Below are 14733 nucleotides of genomic sequence, written 5' to 3'. Positions count from 1 at the left end.
GTGGCACCACTCTAATCCCGCTCAGCATGCCTGGGAACCCAGCCGGGCCCCCCTAACCCCTGCCCCCCCCTCCCCCACCCCAGTCCTTGGCTTTGCACGCCAGACTCCGAAAGGCTCTTTACTGTGTGGCCGAGGCCTCGACAGCGTTTGGCACATTTACAAAAGAGACTGAAAAGGGGGATGGCAGCACAACGCTGCGGGAATGGGGTGCCTGGCAGAAACATGCAGTTCCTGGGGCAGCGGGGCCAGCTGGGCTGGGCTGGGGGTGCTCCCAAAGCAGAGGGCTCCCCGGTCCAGTCTCACCACCATCCTGCCTGCCTGGCCATGGGGAATTCTGGCTCACTCCGTAATAAGTTAATACAAATCACAGCAAGAGAAATATATACAAGGCGTGAGCCTCTGCCCGCAGCAGTGCTCTGGGCAGGGGCTCCTGCCCTGCCCTGCCCCAGGGTCCCCTGGCCACTATAAAAATCCAGTCGCCAGCAAAACAGCGACGGTCTCTGATGCTGCAGGGGTCCCCGCATCCCTGAGGCAGCCCAGCCTTTGCCCAACGGCTGGAGCCAATGTCCTGTCTCCCATCAAAACATTTTGTGGGGGATGCACCCTGCCAGCGCAGCTCCTGCTGGACAGGCACCGATTGCCAGCATCACCTTGGGAACCACCTGGCCGTGGCAGTCTCTGCCCCAGGACCACCCCGGTCCAGCTTGGGAAAAAGGAGTGGCAAGCCGCTCTGGGGTGTAGGGAGGGTGGCTAGGGCAGGAGGATCTTCTGAGGAGGCAGGTTTTAGGAAGCACTGCCTGGGAGCTGCTCTTGGGGACAGGGTGGGACAGGGCTCACATGCTCAGGGGATTCCCTGCTGGGAAAAGGGCCATGGGACCTGCTCTTTGAGGAAGGAACATAGGGGACAGGCACTTGGGGAGTTGCTGGGGTGCAATGGGGTGGGGAGCTGCTCCTGGGAAGGGGGGGGACTCAAATATGGGGAAACGTTAAGATGCAGGATGAGCGTGCCCGGGCCACAGGGTAATGCACAGAGGTGGGGGCTCAGGGACCCACCACCCCAGCAGAGCCACTTGCACTGCACGTCCATGGGTTCTGGTCCTTGGGCTGAGTTCCTGCCAAAGGGCTTCCCCAGCACCTTTGGGCCCCACTGGCAGCTGGGGCTTCCCCAGACAAGTCCCATGTGTCTCCAAGAAAAGTTTCCATCTGCAGCCCTAAGCCGCATGTGGCCACTTGGTGCCGAGGACAAAGCCCTGCCTGTCTCAGGGGTTCTGTCAGAGCAGGCTGGGGTGCTGGTGTTGCTTGAGGTCACTGGGTTGGCTTATACCCTCACAGCAGGGCCAGAGCCTGAGGTGAGGGGCACGGTGGAGCTGCAGTCATAGTCCAGGTCCACCACGGCATGGGAGCTGGCGATGAGGCTGTTCAGCGATGGTCCTGTCTGCCGCTCTCGGAAACTCTGGATGTAGCTCTGTGAGAGAGGAACAGAAAGTGAGGGGGGCTCTGCTCCTGGACCACTCCACCCCACCCTAAATGCCGCTGCAGCCCCTCCCTGCCCTCTCCAAAAACAGCCCAGTGAAATCCCCAGCACTCGGGCCCTCCAGTGACTGGCCACAGCAGGGAGCACAGCCTGATCCCTCCCCTGGGCATTTTGCACCTTGCCGATTGCTTATTACTGCTATGCCAACAGTGCTCTCTGCCCAAAGGCTGGAGCCAATGTCCTGTCTCCCATCAAAACATTTTGTGGGGGATGCACCCTGCCAGCGCAGCTCCTGTTTTCATTTGCTTGCAAAGGCTGAAGCGCTCCATGGTAGGAATGGCCCATTCCAACTTGAGTTGCTCAGTCCCTGGGACACCCCAGTTTCATCCCTCGAGGAGCTCGGATGTTAGCTGGTGCCTGGGTGCCTCTCTATGCCCCAGCCCACCGATATAGGGAAGGAATGACTCTGGAGACTGGGGGAGATCTCTACCCTGGCTGCGGGACTCACGGGGGAGAGCACGTCCCCATCAAAGCGGCGCACAGGGTTGGGCTTGCGGCGGTAAGCAGGCTCGGGGGGGTGGGCTTTGTGCTGGTGGGGTGGTGGGTGGTGGGGTCTCCGCTTCTTCTTCTTCTCCTTTCGGTCTTCCCGCTGCTTGATGCGCATCAGTTGCACGCGACGCTGCTGCCGGCTGATGATCACTGTGGAGCAAAGCAGCCTGTGAGCACTGGAGAGCACATCCAAACGATCCCCGCAGCCAAACCAGCACCAGCTTTGTGCAACCAGGTCTCCCTTGGGTGGTGTGCCACCACAGTGTCCTGAACCTCGTATCTATCCTTGTGAACCACATGCTGGAAACATCCACCCCAGTTCACAGTTCCTACACTCACCCTGTGCCATGCCCATCTGCCCCACTCTCACACACCTTCTGTATGGGAGTAGCCCTCAGCTGTGACCTTCCACTGGACCAGGACACCCAGTGTGGTGAGGAGCGGCCAGATGCCCAGGATGACCCAGCTGTACCAGCACACGGGGCGAGCAGGGGCCACCTTGATGCGCTCATAGATGTACTGCACCAGGAGGAAGAGCTCGATGAAGTAGTCGACAGTGACGGTCATGATAGCGCTGCCGAAGACGGCGGTAGAGAGGGTGGTGAAGAAGCGCTGCCATTGCAGTGTAAGGACAGCAAAGAGCATCCCCACACCCAAGAGCAGTGCGATGGGGATCCACACCGTTGGTGGGTGGTAGAATTGCTCCATCACCACCAGCGTGGCCACCGCCAGCAGCAGCCCCAGCAGCAGCCCCACCATGAAGAGGCCAACACTGCGCACCAGCATGGTGACCAGCCCACACAAGACTCCAATGCCCAACCCAATGCCCACTGAGGCCTCCACGCTCAGCTGTGTGTCCAGCACCCGCTCCTTGTAGCAGAGCATGAAGATGATGATAGAGCCGAACATCAGACCCGTCAGGAACATGACAGCCTTGAAGCAGCGGTAGCCTGTGGAGAGACCACCAGAGTTAGGGAGTGGATGGCCAGCACCCCCTAGCTCACCTCTGCCCTCCTCCCCACTTGCCCCACCAGCAGCTGGGCTGGCCTGGCTCACCGAAGAAGCAGTAGATGATGCCAAAAAGGCAGCACATGGCGCACACCACTGAGGGCACCACCTGGTAGCGACGCTCAATTTCCTGCTGGCAGCTGTGCCCCCACTCCTGGCCTGGCTCGTGCGGCAGCAGCTTGAACCGCAGCGTCTGCACAGTTGCAGTCATGGCTCTGGGGACTCCTGGGAGAGGCATCAAAATCTCCACTCCTGCCTCATAGCCCGCCGGCAGAACTGTGTCCCGGCACTCGCCCCACCTGATAGGAGAGAGACAAGGAGAATGGAGCAACTGGTGGCACATGCCTGGCAGCAATCCCACTACTCAGCACCTGGCTACCAGAAATCCTGCTCTGTCCCCCCGCTATGTGGATAGGAAGGGAGGGAATGGGGGAACAGCCTCATCAGTGGGAGCGCAGACTGCCACCCAACGTGTGGCTGAAGGGATGTGCTGTCCCCAGAGAGTCTGCCTGTGTCTCTGGGAGCTTTGTGTCGCTTAATAATTTGTCTGTGGCTTCAATTTCCTGCCCATGCCTCTCCGACACCCTTTCCCTGTTCGATTAACAGAAGACTTCCACAACTTGGTATTTTCTGCCTGTGAAGTAATTATGCTCAGTAATTAAGTCACCCCTCAGTCTTCTATTTTTATAGGCTAAACAGATTGAGCTCTTTAAGCTTGTACTCAAAGGCATTTTCTCCAATCCTCTAATCATATTTCTGGCTATTTTTCATCTCTGCTCCAGCTCCCACTGTCCTTGTAAAAGCAAATTGGGCCTTCACACTAGATCCTGCCCTCCCATGCCAATCCATGGGGCTGGAAGGGCACCAGCTGCAGCTGGCACTGCCCCTTACCCAAGGGCTCACCTGTAATGCTGTGGCTATGCTGAGCAAACAGTTACTGGGCCCCCTGTAGTGCCTACACAGATGGAGGGGTCATAATCCCCTCCAAAGGCTGATCCAGCTTCAGTTTAAACCTAATTACAGCATCCGTCTGCCTGCTCCCACCTGGAGCCAGTTCCGTCACCCCTTCGCTCCCCTAGTCCCTTTATAGGCTCAGTTGGTTCAGAATGGCTTTATTGTCACAAATTGTCCCCAGGCCAGCATCACTCCTGCCAAGTGCCAAGTTTATGCGGCCAGTTCAGGACAGCTCACAAAAACAGCGCTCTGGGAAGGAGATGAGAAGAGGGCAAAGGCTGCAGGCATGGCTTCCTGTTGCCCAGCATCTTGTTGCTGCCCAGACGGGCTCCACTGGCATCCCAACCCTTGCCGACAACCTCCTTCCTCCCTTTGGCTGGGGAAGGCAACACCAGCCACGGCAAGTCCCCGTGGGGAAGCCGAGCACAGCGCCTAATCCCAAGGAAGCAGGCGGGCAGGGAGTGGGCAGCCAAGCGCTGAGCCCCTACTCGAGCCCCCGGGGGGACGCTAAGCAGGATTGGACTTTACCCGCAGAGCGCAGGAGCGACGCTCCGGCCCCGCTGGGGACGGGCGATGGTGCGTGGAGTGAGAGCAGCGCTCTGCCGGCCCAGGGGAGCGGGGATGCGGCGTGGCAGGGCTGGCGGGCCGGTGCGGGGATGGCACGGGACGGCACGGCCGCCGGGCAGGGCTGCGGGCAGCGGCGCGGGCGGCCCGCGGCGCCCATTGGCGCGGGCACTGTTGCTAGGGGAGCCCAGCGCCTGCTCATTGGCGCCGGGACTTGCCCACCTGCTGCCGCCCGCCCCGGGCCCCGAGCCCCCTCCCCTCCCCGCCGGCCACGGCGCGGCGGGGCCCGGCGGCAGCGCCCGGGGCAGAGCCCCGCCGCGGCGCCCCCATCGCCGCCCCCCGGCCGGGCCCCGCTGCCCCCGCCGGGCTGCCGGGCCCCGGGCCGGGCGCGGCGTTGCCGAGCGACGGCCGCAAAGGCCGCCGGGGCGCGGGGCCGCTCCGCCCCTCTCTTTGTTCGGGGCGGGGGTCCCGGGGGCGCTGCGCCGGGTTCCCCGCGCGCCCGTACGAGGCTCCGCGCTCGCTCCGCCGGACGACGGAAGGATCGGAACCAGGTGCCCCAGCCCTTCCCCCGAGGGGTTCGGCGCGTCACCCGCCTGCCGGATTCCCTCGTGCTGCCCCCCCTTGCCGCTCCGCCCGCTCCCACCTGCGCTCCCGGCGCGGCAGCGGCGGCGGCCCCGCGGCGCCCGGCGCTCCCGGCGCTCCCGGCGCTCCCGGCCGCGGACCCCGCGCATGGTGGCGGCGCGGCCGCCGCGCGGTGCTGAGCGGACAGCTCCGCTGACGTCACCGCGCCGTCACCGCGCGCCGGGGGCGGGGCCACGGGGGAAGGGGCGGGGCCTCTGCAGGGGGCGGGGCTGAGGCGGGGTAAAGTGGGGGGGCACTGGGGTGTAAAGTGGGGTGTAAAGTGGGGTGTAAAGTGGGCTGTACAGTGGGGTGCACATTAGGGTGTAAAGTGGGGTATACATTGGGGTGTAAAGTGGGGTGTACATTGGGGTGTACCTTGGGGTGTAAAGTGTGGTGCACATGAGGGTGTAAAGTGGGGTATACATTGGGGTGTAAGTGGGGTGTAAATTGGGGTGTAAAGTGGAGTGTACATTGGGGGGCGCGCCGGAGTGCACACTGGGGTGTGCAGGGGTTGCCGTGTCCGGTGCCGTGCCCTGTGCCGGGGACTCAGCCCAAGGCTGTGTGTGCAGTGTGGCACAGCACACCCCAGACTGGGCCTTGTGTGCCACGTACCCGGCACACAGCGGCTGCGAGGGCTGCGAGCCCCATGGCACAGTGTGCGGGGACAGGGCAGTGCGGGGTGCAGGGTGTGGATGTGGGAGCTGCAGGATAATCTTGTGTCAGGTAAACCTGAAAGTGCAGTGTGCAAGGCGCTGTGCCAGGGCCATGGGGACTGGAGTGCCTGCGTTCAGGAGGGGCAAACGCACGTGTCGGGGGCATCTAGAGCAGCTGCCCCCCTGTCCCCCATGAGTGGATGGGAGATACAGCCATGGCAAGCAGGTGGGGGGACATGGTGCTCTGCAGAGGCAGAACTCTCTGCAGCTGGCACCTTCTAGCTGTAGTGCCTAGGGACCCCCAGGAAATCCTGGCACAGAGAAGACTCTTGGCAGCAGGTGCTGTTCCCTCTGGCAGCCCCTTCTAAGCCCCATGCCAACACTGGGGAGACAAAGGCGGGAGCTGCAGCTGGCAGGGGGCTGAGAAGGGGCTGCTGGAGGAACGGCACTGCTGCCTTCCTGCTACTTCCCTACAGAATCTTGCAAGGCCGCCAGGCATGGGGGCCCTGGGCTCAGCCACTGCCAGGCAAGCCCTGGGGAGGTGTGTGCTCTGCCCTCAGCTTCCCATGCATGTTTCCTGAGCTCAGACTCTGGAAACTTCATTACTTTCTCTGAGCTGCACCTCTATCTGAATATAAGTTCAAATCAACAGGGTCATTTCAGAATGAAACCTCTCATCACTCACATAATATGATCTGGGTTTGTGTAAGGTGGCTAAAGTTAAATATTCCAACCCATAAAGGAAATCAAATGCCTCTATTTCGAATGCATTTTGCTAGGTACAGAAAACAGGATACTTTGGGTTTTTATCATCACGGCTGTTTTTTGACCTCTCTGCATGGAAGATCTCTGTTCCTTTCTTAGCTCTGAACCTTTTTTTTCCTTGTGGTATCTTCCCATCCCATTTCTTTCTCTCTGATTCTAGTTTTTATATGTTCTTCATTAAACTGCCATCCACGTGACTGCTTTTGCCTATTGCTTGTCTTGGTCTATTCAAGAGTAAAAAGGCCTATGATGGTGTAGTATTTCGGGGGGTGGGATGCTGCCAACTGCTTTCCGATGAAAACAGGCTGCTTTGTTTTAGAAAATGAAAGAGATCCTGGAGCTGAGTGGGTCCCCACATGCCCTCAGTGCCCTGCAGTGCTCTGTGGCTGCTGGTGCTCCCTAGGGCAAGGGGGCTGTGTTTCATGGGGAGGGTGGAATGGACTGCCCACCCAGAGTGAATCCAGAGGCACTTTAGAGTCCCAACGGCTGCAAGGCTTTGGACGTGAAGCCATGGGCTGGGAATGGGCGGAAAGGCCAGGTCCTCCTTCTTGCCCTTATTCAGCAATGCCTGTCACTGAGCAGCCATATAGAGCCGCTTGCCATGCAGCTTCTGGGTTGGATCATTCTTGTGCTGGAAGCTCTGTTTGTGCAGCAAGCTCTGCCCTGAGACAGTTCTTTCAGCTCTGCCCCAGGGGCTCTTTCTGGTGGCCGGTGCGATGGTGCATCTGTGCTGCAAGACAGTTCAGAGTGGGATGGTGACCCGACCCCAGCTGGAGGAGCTCCCTTTGCTCCCGTTTCAAACACATGATAAAGGCCCCTGCTGCTGGGATCTCCTGGTGCCTGCCTGCCCTCCTCCTGTCCCGGGATAGTTTGCTTCTGTGTATCCAAAGGTCTCCCAGCCGCCGTTTCTCTCCTGGTATGCCTTCTCCCCAGGCACCCGGTGTGCCCAGCTGCTTCCTGCAGCCCGCAGCCCGCACTGCGCTCTCCGACCTCAAACACTCAGCCCCCACTGGTCCCCCGACGACTCAGCCACCATCCACACCGAGGGGACGACCCTCGGGCGGCGGTTTGGGGAACGTGGCTGTTCAAACACACCATGAATTCACCAGCGCCCCGGGGAGAGGACACACGGCCACGCGGAGGTCCTCGTGTCCCGGGCACAAAAGGCCGGGGAAATGCGCCCTAAAGCCCTCTCAGGTGCCGCTCCCCGGCGGATGCGCTTTCCGCTCTGCGGGCCTGAGGCGCTGCCCTGCTGCCCCGCAGCACCGGGGGCGCTCACGGCGACACAGCCGGCGACGGTGCGGGGTGTGCGGTGCGGGGCGCGGGGTGAGGGGTGCGGGGGTGCGGGGGTGCGGACAGCCCCACCGCGCCGCCCCCGGCCCCGCCGCTGCCCCGCGGTCTCCCGGCAACCTGGCCCCGCCCCCACGCTTGCCCCCGCCCGATTGGTCGCCCCGCCCCGTGACGCGTGGGTCGCAGCGCGGGCATTGGTCGGGGCGGGTGACGCGCGGCAGGGCGGGGCCCGCGGGTGACACGTCGGACGGCGGCGCCGCCAGCGGCAGCGGCAGCCGGTCCCGGTCGCGGTCCCGTCCCGGCCATGCGGCTGTCGCTGGTGTTGTCGGTGCTGCGGCCCGCCGGGCCCGTCGCCATCGGCGTCTCGCTGGGCTTCACCCTCAGCCTGCTCAGCGTCACTTGGGTGGAGGAGCCCTGCGGGCCGCCGCCGCGCCCCGCCACCCGCCCGCACCCGGACGGCGGCCCCGCGCCACCCCCTGGCCCCGCCAACGGCAACGCGGCGCGCAGGCCCAACGCCGTGCCCGCCGCGCTGGGCGCTGACAGCTGGGAGCCCCGCGTCGTGCCCTACCGCCCGCCCAGCCCCGGCAGGGCCGCCAAGAAGGCCGTCAGGTGCGGGGGGGCCGGGCCGGGCCGGGCCGGGCCGGGCTGGGGGACTGGGGCCGCCGCTCGCCGGGGTTTATCTGGGGGTAGCTGCGGGCGAGCTTCAGGTACCTGCCGCGGCGGGGCGGGGGGACTTCCAAGGGGGGCTTTAAAGGAGGTTTAGGGGTACGCTTTGCCCTCCTTTCAGACACCTAGGGCTGCAGACGGGTTTTTCTCACTGAGAGTGCCTTTCCCAGCTGCTTCCTTTCCTGCCGTGTGCCCGACTTCACCTTAACCCCAGCCCGCAGCGAAGAGTCTCTAGCCCATGCTGGTGCCCGCTGTGCGAGGGTTGCCTGCTGCAGCACGTGCTGCCGGGCACCCTGCGACGGTCCCCTCCTGTCTGCGAGGGACCACTGGTGGCACGTCCCCACCCAGTGCTGCAAACGCCAGCCTGCTCCGGAGCCGGCTGCAGCCCCATCCCAGCGTCCCCTGGATGGCAGGGAGCAGGCAGTGAAAGGGCCTCCTTGTCCTGGCGAGGGGGTGGGCGGATGAAGGGGGCTGAATGGGGCCACTGTGTACCAGGAGGCTGCTGGGGGACGTGGTGGTGGTGGGGGGGTCGCTTCCTGCTACTGCGCCAGGCTGGGGGAATTAAACCTGAAAGTCATTGTGAGTGCGACAGCTGGGGGCCGTGGTGGGGAGGGGGACACAACCAGCCCTCTTGCTGTCTTCAGCAACCTGTGTGGGGCCTGGCTTCCCCAGGGAGGGCAGCACGGGCTCTTCTGCCTGCCTGCTTTAGAGCAGTATGACTGGCAGGGGTGGCAGGAAGGTGTTTCCCAGTTCAGACCTGGCTGGGGCTAGCCTCATGGTTGGGGTGTCTGGTGCGTCATGTCCCTGCTAGAGCTGGGTTGTGCAGCCCTGTTTTCTGCTTTTAGCTGTGCTCAGCCTTTTGGGAGCATCTGTTTAGAGCTGGACCGGCCAGCTTATGGGAAGGTAGAGTCTCCTTTGATGTCAAATTGATGGGGAACCTCAGCAAAGTGCTGTGCAGTGCCTCTGAGACATGTGTAGTGGCAGCTAGTTACACTGGGGTGATATCTTTTGTGCATGGCTGAAGCCTGGGAGCAGTTCCTGCAGAGGAACCGAGGTCGGTGCCATTGGTTACAACAGTGAGGTGTAGGCTGGGTTGGGGTGCAGTGCCCTAGGAGCCATACATTGTCTTCTTCTTGCAGGACCCGGTACATTAGCACCGAGCTGGGGATGCGGCAGCGGCTCTTTGTGGGTGTGCTGACCTCCAAGAGCACGCTGAACACACTGGGGGTGGCTGTCAACCGCACGCTGGCCCACCGCCTGGAGCGCCTGGTGTACTTCACCGGCACACGGGGCCGCAAGGTGCCCCATGGCATGACGGTGGTGACGCACAGTGACGAGCGGCCCATCTGGAACATGTACCAGACCGTCAGGTACCTTCTGGACCACTACGTGAATGATTTCGACTGGTTCTTCCTGGTGCAGGACGATACCTACACGGAGGCGCACCGCATCAACCGCCTGGTTGCCCACCTCAGCATTGACACCCACCTCTACCTGGGTCGTCCTGAGGAGTTCATTGGTGGGGACACTGAGGGACGTTATTGCTATGGAGGGTTTGGCTACTTGCTGTCCCGCAGCCTCCTCCTGCTCCTGCAGCAGCACCTGGAGAGCTGCCGCAATGACATCCTCAGTGCCCGGCCTGATGAGTGGCTGGGCCGCTGCATCATTGACTACACGGGTGTCAACTGTGCTGAGGAACATGAGGTAGGTCCTGCAGCAGAGATGGCTGGATCCTGGCCCAGTGTTTTCCCTCCTCCCTGTGGGCTCTCTCTACCCTGGGAGGACTAGCTGTTGCACCCTGACATCCTTTGAACTTGCTGTACTGGCGTCTGGTGGTGTGGGAGTACAGGTTGTGACCTATCTTTCCTGGCTGGCACAGGGTCTGCACTACCAATATTTTGAGCTGGGGAAGAACGCAGACCCCGAACGGGAGACCAACCTCCGTTTCCAGAGTGCCTTCACTGTCCACCCTGTGCTGGATCCCCTCCAGATGTATCGGCTGCACAAGTACTTTGCGCAGGTGGAGCTTGAGAGAACCTATCAGGAGATCCAGCAGCTCCAGGTGAGACCTGGCTTGGCTGGGAGGGTCTTGGTTCTGTCTGTCATCCATGCGGGCTTTCTGGTTTCTCTGTGGGTTTCTCACTGATCCTGCTGTTAGACAGGATCAGCTGAGCTCGCGTGGCTACAAAGGCAGTGGTGCTGTCTGGAAAGCAGCTTTGGACCTAGATAGGTCCTGGAGATGCAGTGGTGGTTCAGGGTGATGAAGACAGAAGGGTGCAGAGGTCTGTCACAAAGGCTGGGTAGGGTGGGGAAGAAAACCTGAGATGCTGGACAGGAGTATGGTTGAGGGCAGCGTTGTTCTGGCACTGCTTTTTGAGCCAGCTCTGGCTAATCTCTGCGTATCAGAAATCAGCTTGAGTGCTACCAGAGCTGGAATTAGTTTGTGCCTGCCTTGGCTCTCATTTGTCCATCTCTTGTCTTGCAGATGGAGATCCAGAATGCCAGCAGCCTGTCTGCGGACGGGGACCACATCGCCACATGGCCCATTGGCATCCCGCCCCCATTCCAGCCCAAAACTCGCTTTGAGGTGCTGCGCTGGGATTACTTCACAGAGGAGCAGGTCTATGCCTGTGTGGATGGCTCCCCCAAGTGTGAGCTGCATGGTGCAGATCTGGCAGATGTGGCCGATGTGGTGGCCACGGCCATGGAGGAGCTGAACCGCAAGTACCAGCCGGTGCTCCACGTCCGCAAGCAGCAGCTGGTGAACGGCTACCGGCGCTTCGACCCCACGCGTGGCATGGAGTACACGCTGGACCTGCAGGTGGAGGTGGTCACCCAGAAGGGCCACAGCCGCTCCGTCACTAAGCGAGTGCACCTGCTGCGGCCCCTCAGCGAGGTGGAGATCATCCCCATGCCCTATGTGACAGAGGCCAGCCGCATCAATGTCATCCTGCCACTGACGGCCCATGACCGGGACTACGCCGCCCGCTTTCTGGAGGCTTATGCGGCAGCTGCTTTTGAGAGCAGTGAGAATGCAGTGCTCACCTTCCTCTTCATCTATGACCCCTTTGAGGCCCAGCAGGTCACCCAGAATGATATCTTTGCCTCTGTGAAGTCCCAGATCACCGAGTATGAGCGCAAGTATGCAGAGGTAAAGATCCCCTGGATCAGTGTTAAGACAGATGCGCCCTCCCAAATCAAGGTCATGGACATTATCTCCAAGAAGCATCCTGTGGACACGCTTTTCTTTGTGGCTGGCGTGGGGACAGAGGTCACCATTGACTTCCTTAACCGCTGCCGGATGAACACCATAAACAACTGGCAGGTTTTCTTCCCCATCCACTTCCAGGGCTACAACCCAGCCATTGCTTACCACAACCAGGTGCCACCCACCACACTGGACCTGCTGAGGGACATGGGGCGCTTTGACCGTGATGTTTTCCATGAAGCCTGCTTCTACAACGCTGACTACATGGCAGCACGCACCCGCATGGCAGGGGACGTGCAGGAGAACGAGGACATCCTGGAGACCCTGGACATCTACGACATGTTCATCAAGTACTCCAACCTCCATGTCTTCCGGGCTGTGGAGCCTGCCCTGCTGCAGCACTACCGGCACCAGGCCTGCAACCCCCGGCTGAGCGAGGACATCTACCACCGCTGTGTGCAAAGCAGCCTGGAGGGCGTAGGCTCTCGCTCCCAGCTGGCCATGGTCCTTTTTGAGCAGGAGCAAGGGAACAGCACCTGAACCCGGGATTGTGGAGGGGCTGGCCCTGCCATGTTATGTCTGTCTGCCCACTCCACTTCTTTTCCTAACCTAATCTGTCTTCCTTCTGCAGCGGCTGCAGAGATTGCTGGTGTCCAAGCTCGTGACTTGCCCCACTGGGGCTCCCCAGGCCGGGGTCTGCTAGCCCAGGTTGCCTGGGTCTTTCTCAAGCAGTCATGGCTGTGCAGACCCCAGGCACGATGGGGTCAGTCACTGAACTGCAAGTTGGAACGCCTGGCTCCTCATTCAGAGCTGGTGGCTGCTGGCCCCATCCCTCTGTCCTGGCCCTGCTGCTGAGCACTGGGGAGATGGGCTGCCATGTCTCTTGCTGTCCCCCCTTAACTGGGGAAATGTAGAGCCCAAGGTCCCCCTTCTGCAGGGCCATGACTGCCACAGGGCCTGGAGTGATCCATCGTAGTTCTCCCAGTGTCCTGGGATGGGAATGTGCTCCTTGCTCCTTTGGAGCATTGGCCCGGTTGTACAGGGAGGAATGTGCCCCTGTGCCTGCCACAAGCTTGGACAGTGGAATGGGGCACATCCCATCCCAAAAGAGCAATAAGGATGTTGTTTTTGGGGTTTTGCCACTTGGCAATGAGCTGGAGTGCTCCTGTCTGGTTGGGGTGTGAGGAACTTGGGCCCCTGGGGCTGGTGGGTGTAGGGGGTGCCAGAAGGGATCCTGCTGATTTCATGTACCGTGAGCTGCTCCCCATGGGAACCATGACCCAGGCCGCTTTGGCCTTCGCAGTATTGATAGGACGTCGGAGGTCACAGCCCTCAGACGAGAGCCTCCTGACAGAGGTGGGATCCCTCCCCACTGTGGGGCTGCCCTCAGGGTCGAGAGGCATTGTGCCTGGCACTGATGGGCATGGCAGAGGGTTTGGCTGTGCATCTCCTAAGGAGAAAGCGACTGAGGAGCCGCTCACTGCTCCTGGTTTGTATTTAATAGGGGGGAAAGGAGGGGGGATGGGGTGCATTTACACTAATAAAATGGAGAGATGTATTGGTGGGTCTGGCTGATTCTCTCATGAGGCAACTATGGGTGTTCTGCTGGAGGTCTTCGTGGTGGTAGGTGCTGGCTGCTTGTTTAAGTTCTGTCTGCAGATGGCTGGACAGTTTAGTTACAGAGATGCTTCTTTCCCCAAGCACCTGCAACATTCTTTACCTGAGCAGGGAGATGCCTGCTTCTTAAAGAGGCTGTGGGAGCCCATTGCCTTATGGACAGGCTGGCAGATGTGCCAAGCACACTTGGAAATGCCTGCTTGAACCCCTGCAGCTTGCAGCAGGAGGCCAGCACTTCCTCTGATGCTCGTGATCTCTGGGGCTGTCCTGCTGTAGCTGCCTGTTGCCATCACTGATGGCGTGGCAGGATGCTGAACCCCTTGACGTGGGAAGTCCAGTGCAACATGCTGATTGTCCTGTCTTTCCTGTTGCTGTAAACTTGTGGTCCCACTGACCAGTCCTCCTCAGCCCTGTCTATGGGTGGAAAAGCAGCAGTAAAGGGCTGGTGGAGCTGTGCGTCCTCCCACATCTGCTGTCTCTGTAACAGCCTTTGTGGTCTCTATGTGAGTAATGGGGGACTCCTGGCCCATGTCAGAGCAGATGCTGGCTGCTCAAGTGAGGTGAACTCTGCCCTCCAGGATCTGGGATCAGCTCTGAAGGAAGCTCCCAGGCCAGAAATTGGATCTGAGCATTGTGTTGGATCATTAGTGCCGGACCTGCTCTCTCTGCATTGCTCTCACTCTTTTTTTGGGCTGTTTTACATCTCAGGGCTTCCCAGCACTTGTGTTTTCCAGTTCTTAGTTGGGTAGAGCACTGTGGTCCTGTCCTACATGAGTTTTATCACCTAAAACTCCTGTTTGCATTATGAGGTGTGGGGACTTACTCATCATGTTTTACTGCTTCATGAAACACGTATCAAAGAGACACCCCCAAGAAAATTAACTGAACCTACTCACTATTACTTATCATGGCTGCTGGTGCTCAGCAAAACTCATGGAGGGCCCCTGGGCTGTATGGTATGCCTTTTCCAAGGATACCTCATTCATCTCTTCCTGCTCCAGTCTCTGTATCCATGGTGTAGGAGGGTATATGTTTAAATATAATTTTATTATATTTCAGACAGTAACTGTTAGCTTGTTCTGGGTATTTCTATTTTTGATCTTCCCTGAGCACATCCTTAATTCCCTTCAAGTGGAAATCTGGGGCAGAGGGAGCGAGGCAGATGCAGGTGTATTACAGATACATCTATCCTTTGAAAAGTGTACCAAGTAGTAAGATGTGATTAGGCATTAGAAGAGTATCCAAATGGTAATAAAGCGGCTTCAAATCAAGTTGGCTGTGAAAAGAAACCCATAATTGTCACTTAGTTATCATAAGACTTTCAAGATAAAGTTGCTGGTGCCTCACTGCTGTTTGCCCAGACC

The 14733-nt window shown here is 60.0% G+C and overlaps 3 protein-coding genes across 3 annotated transcripts in view; 1 reads left to right on the top strand and 2 right to left on the bottom strand.

Annotated features, from left to right (window-relative positions):
* Positions 1-104: 104 nt before the first annotated feature.
* Positions 105-5346, bottom strand: TMEM198 (transmembrane protein 198). Its single transcript, XM_030277368.4, has 5 exons — positions 5193-5346; positions 3080-3330; positions 2398-2973; positions 1983-2173; positions 105-1465 (listed from the first exon to the last, which is right to left on the bottom strand). Exons 2-5 carry the CDS (start codon positions 3267-3269, stop codon positions 1319-1321), a joined length of 1104 nt encoding a protein of 367 aa, XP_030133228.1. The 5' UTR covers positions 3270-3330; positions 5193-5346; the 3' UTR covers positions 105-1318.
* Positions 5347-8090: 2744 nt separating this feature from the next.
* Positions 8091-14640, top strand: CHPF (chondroitin polymerizing factor). Its single transcript, XM_030277364.4, has 4 exons — positions 8091-8487; positions 9684-10248; positions 10424-10606; positions 11030-14640. Exons 1-4 carry the CDS (start codon positions 8183-8185, stop codon positions 12290-12292), a joined length of 2316 nt encoding a protein of 771 aa, XP_030133224.4. The 5' UTR covers positions 8091-8182; the 3' UTR covers positions 12293-14640.
* The window catches only part of ASIC4 (acid sensing ion channel subunit family member 4), a 32289-nt gene continuing 32097 nt past the window's right edge, over positions 14542-14733 (bottom strand). Inside the window, exon 10 of the mRNA XM_072932124.1 lies at positions 14542-14645. Coding sequence (XP_072788225.1) covers positions 14637-14645 — 9 coding nt within the window. The 3' untranslated portion in view covers positions 14542-14636. The remainder of the gene's footprint in view (positions 14646-14733) is intronic.

This window comes from Taeniopygia guttata, chromosome 7 (assembly GCF_048771995.1).
Source record: "Taeniopygia guttata chromosome 7, bTaeGut7.mat, whole genome shotgun sequence".
NCBI lineage: Eukaryota > Metazoa > Chordata > Aves > Passeriformes > Estrildidae > Taeniopygia > Taeniopygia guttata.
Note: the sequence above shows the minus strand (reverse complement) of the source record. Positions and strands in the feature narration are given on the sequence as shown.

What these genes read in the sequence shown, in the direction of transcription:
- TMEM198 (XM_030277368.4), bottom strand. Translation starts at nt 3,269, where the DNA reads ATGCCTCTCCCAGGAGTCCCCAGAGCCATGACTGCAACTGTGCAGACG. An exon ending in CATCATCTACTGCTTCTTCG is followed by an intron (nt 2,974 to 3,079) that starts GTGAGCCAGGCC and finishes GTCTCTCCACAG; the next exon opens with GCTACCGCTGCTTCAAGGCT. An exon ending in ATGGGGACGTGCTCTCCCCC is followed by an intron (nt 1,466 to 1,982) that starts GTGAGTCCCGCA and finishes CCTCTCTCACAG; the next exon opens with AGCTACATCCAGAGTTTCCG.
- CHPF (XM_030277364.4), top strand. Translation starts at nt 8,183, where the DNA reads ATGCGGCTGTCGCTGGTGTTGTCGGTGCTGCGGCCCGCCGGGCCCGTC. An exon ending in GCCGCCAAGAAGGCCGTCAG is followed by an intron (nt 8,488 to 9,683) that starts GTGCGGGGGGGC and finishes TTCTTCTTGCAG; the next exon opens with GACCCGGTACATTAGCACCG. An exon ending in ACTGTGCTGAGGAACATGAG is followed by an intron (nt 10,249 to 10,423) that starts GTAGGTCCTGCA and finishes TGGCTGGCACAG; the next exon opens with GGTCTGCACTACCAATATTT.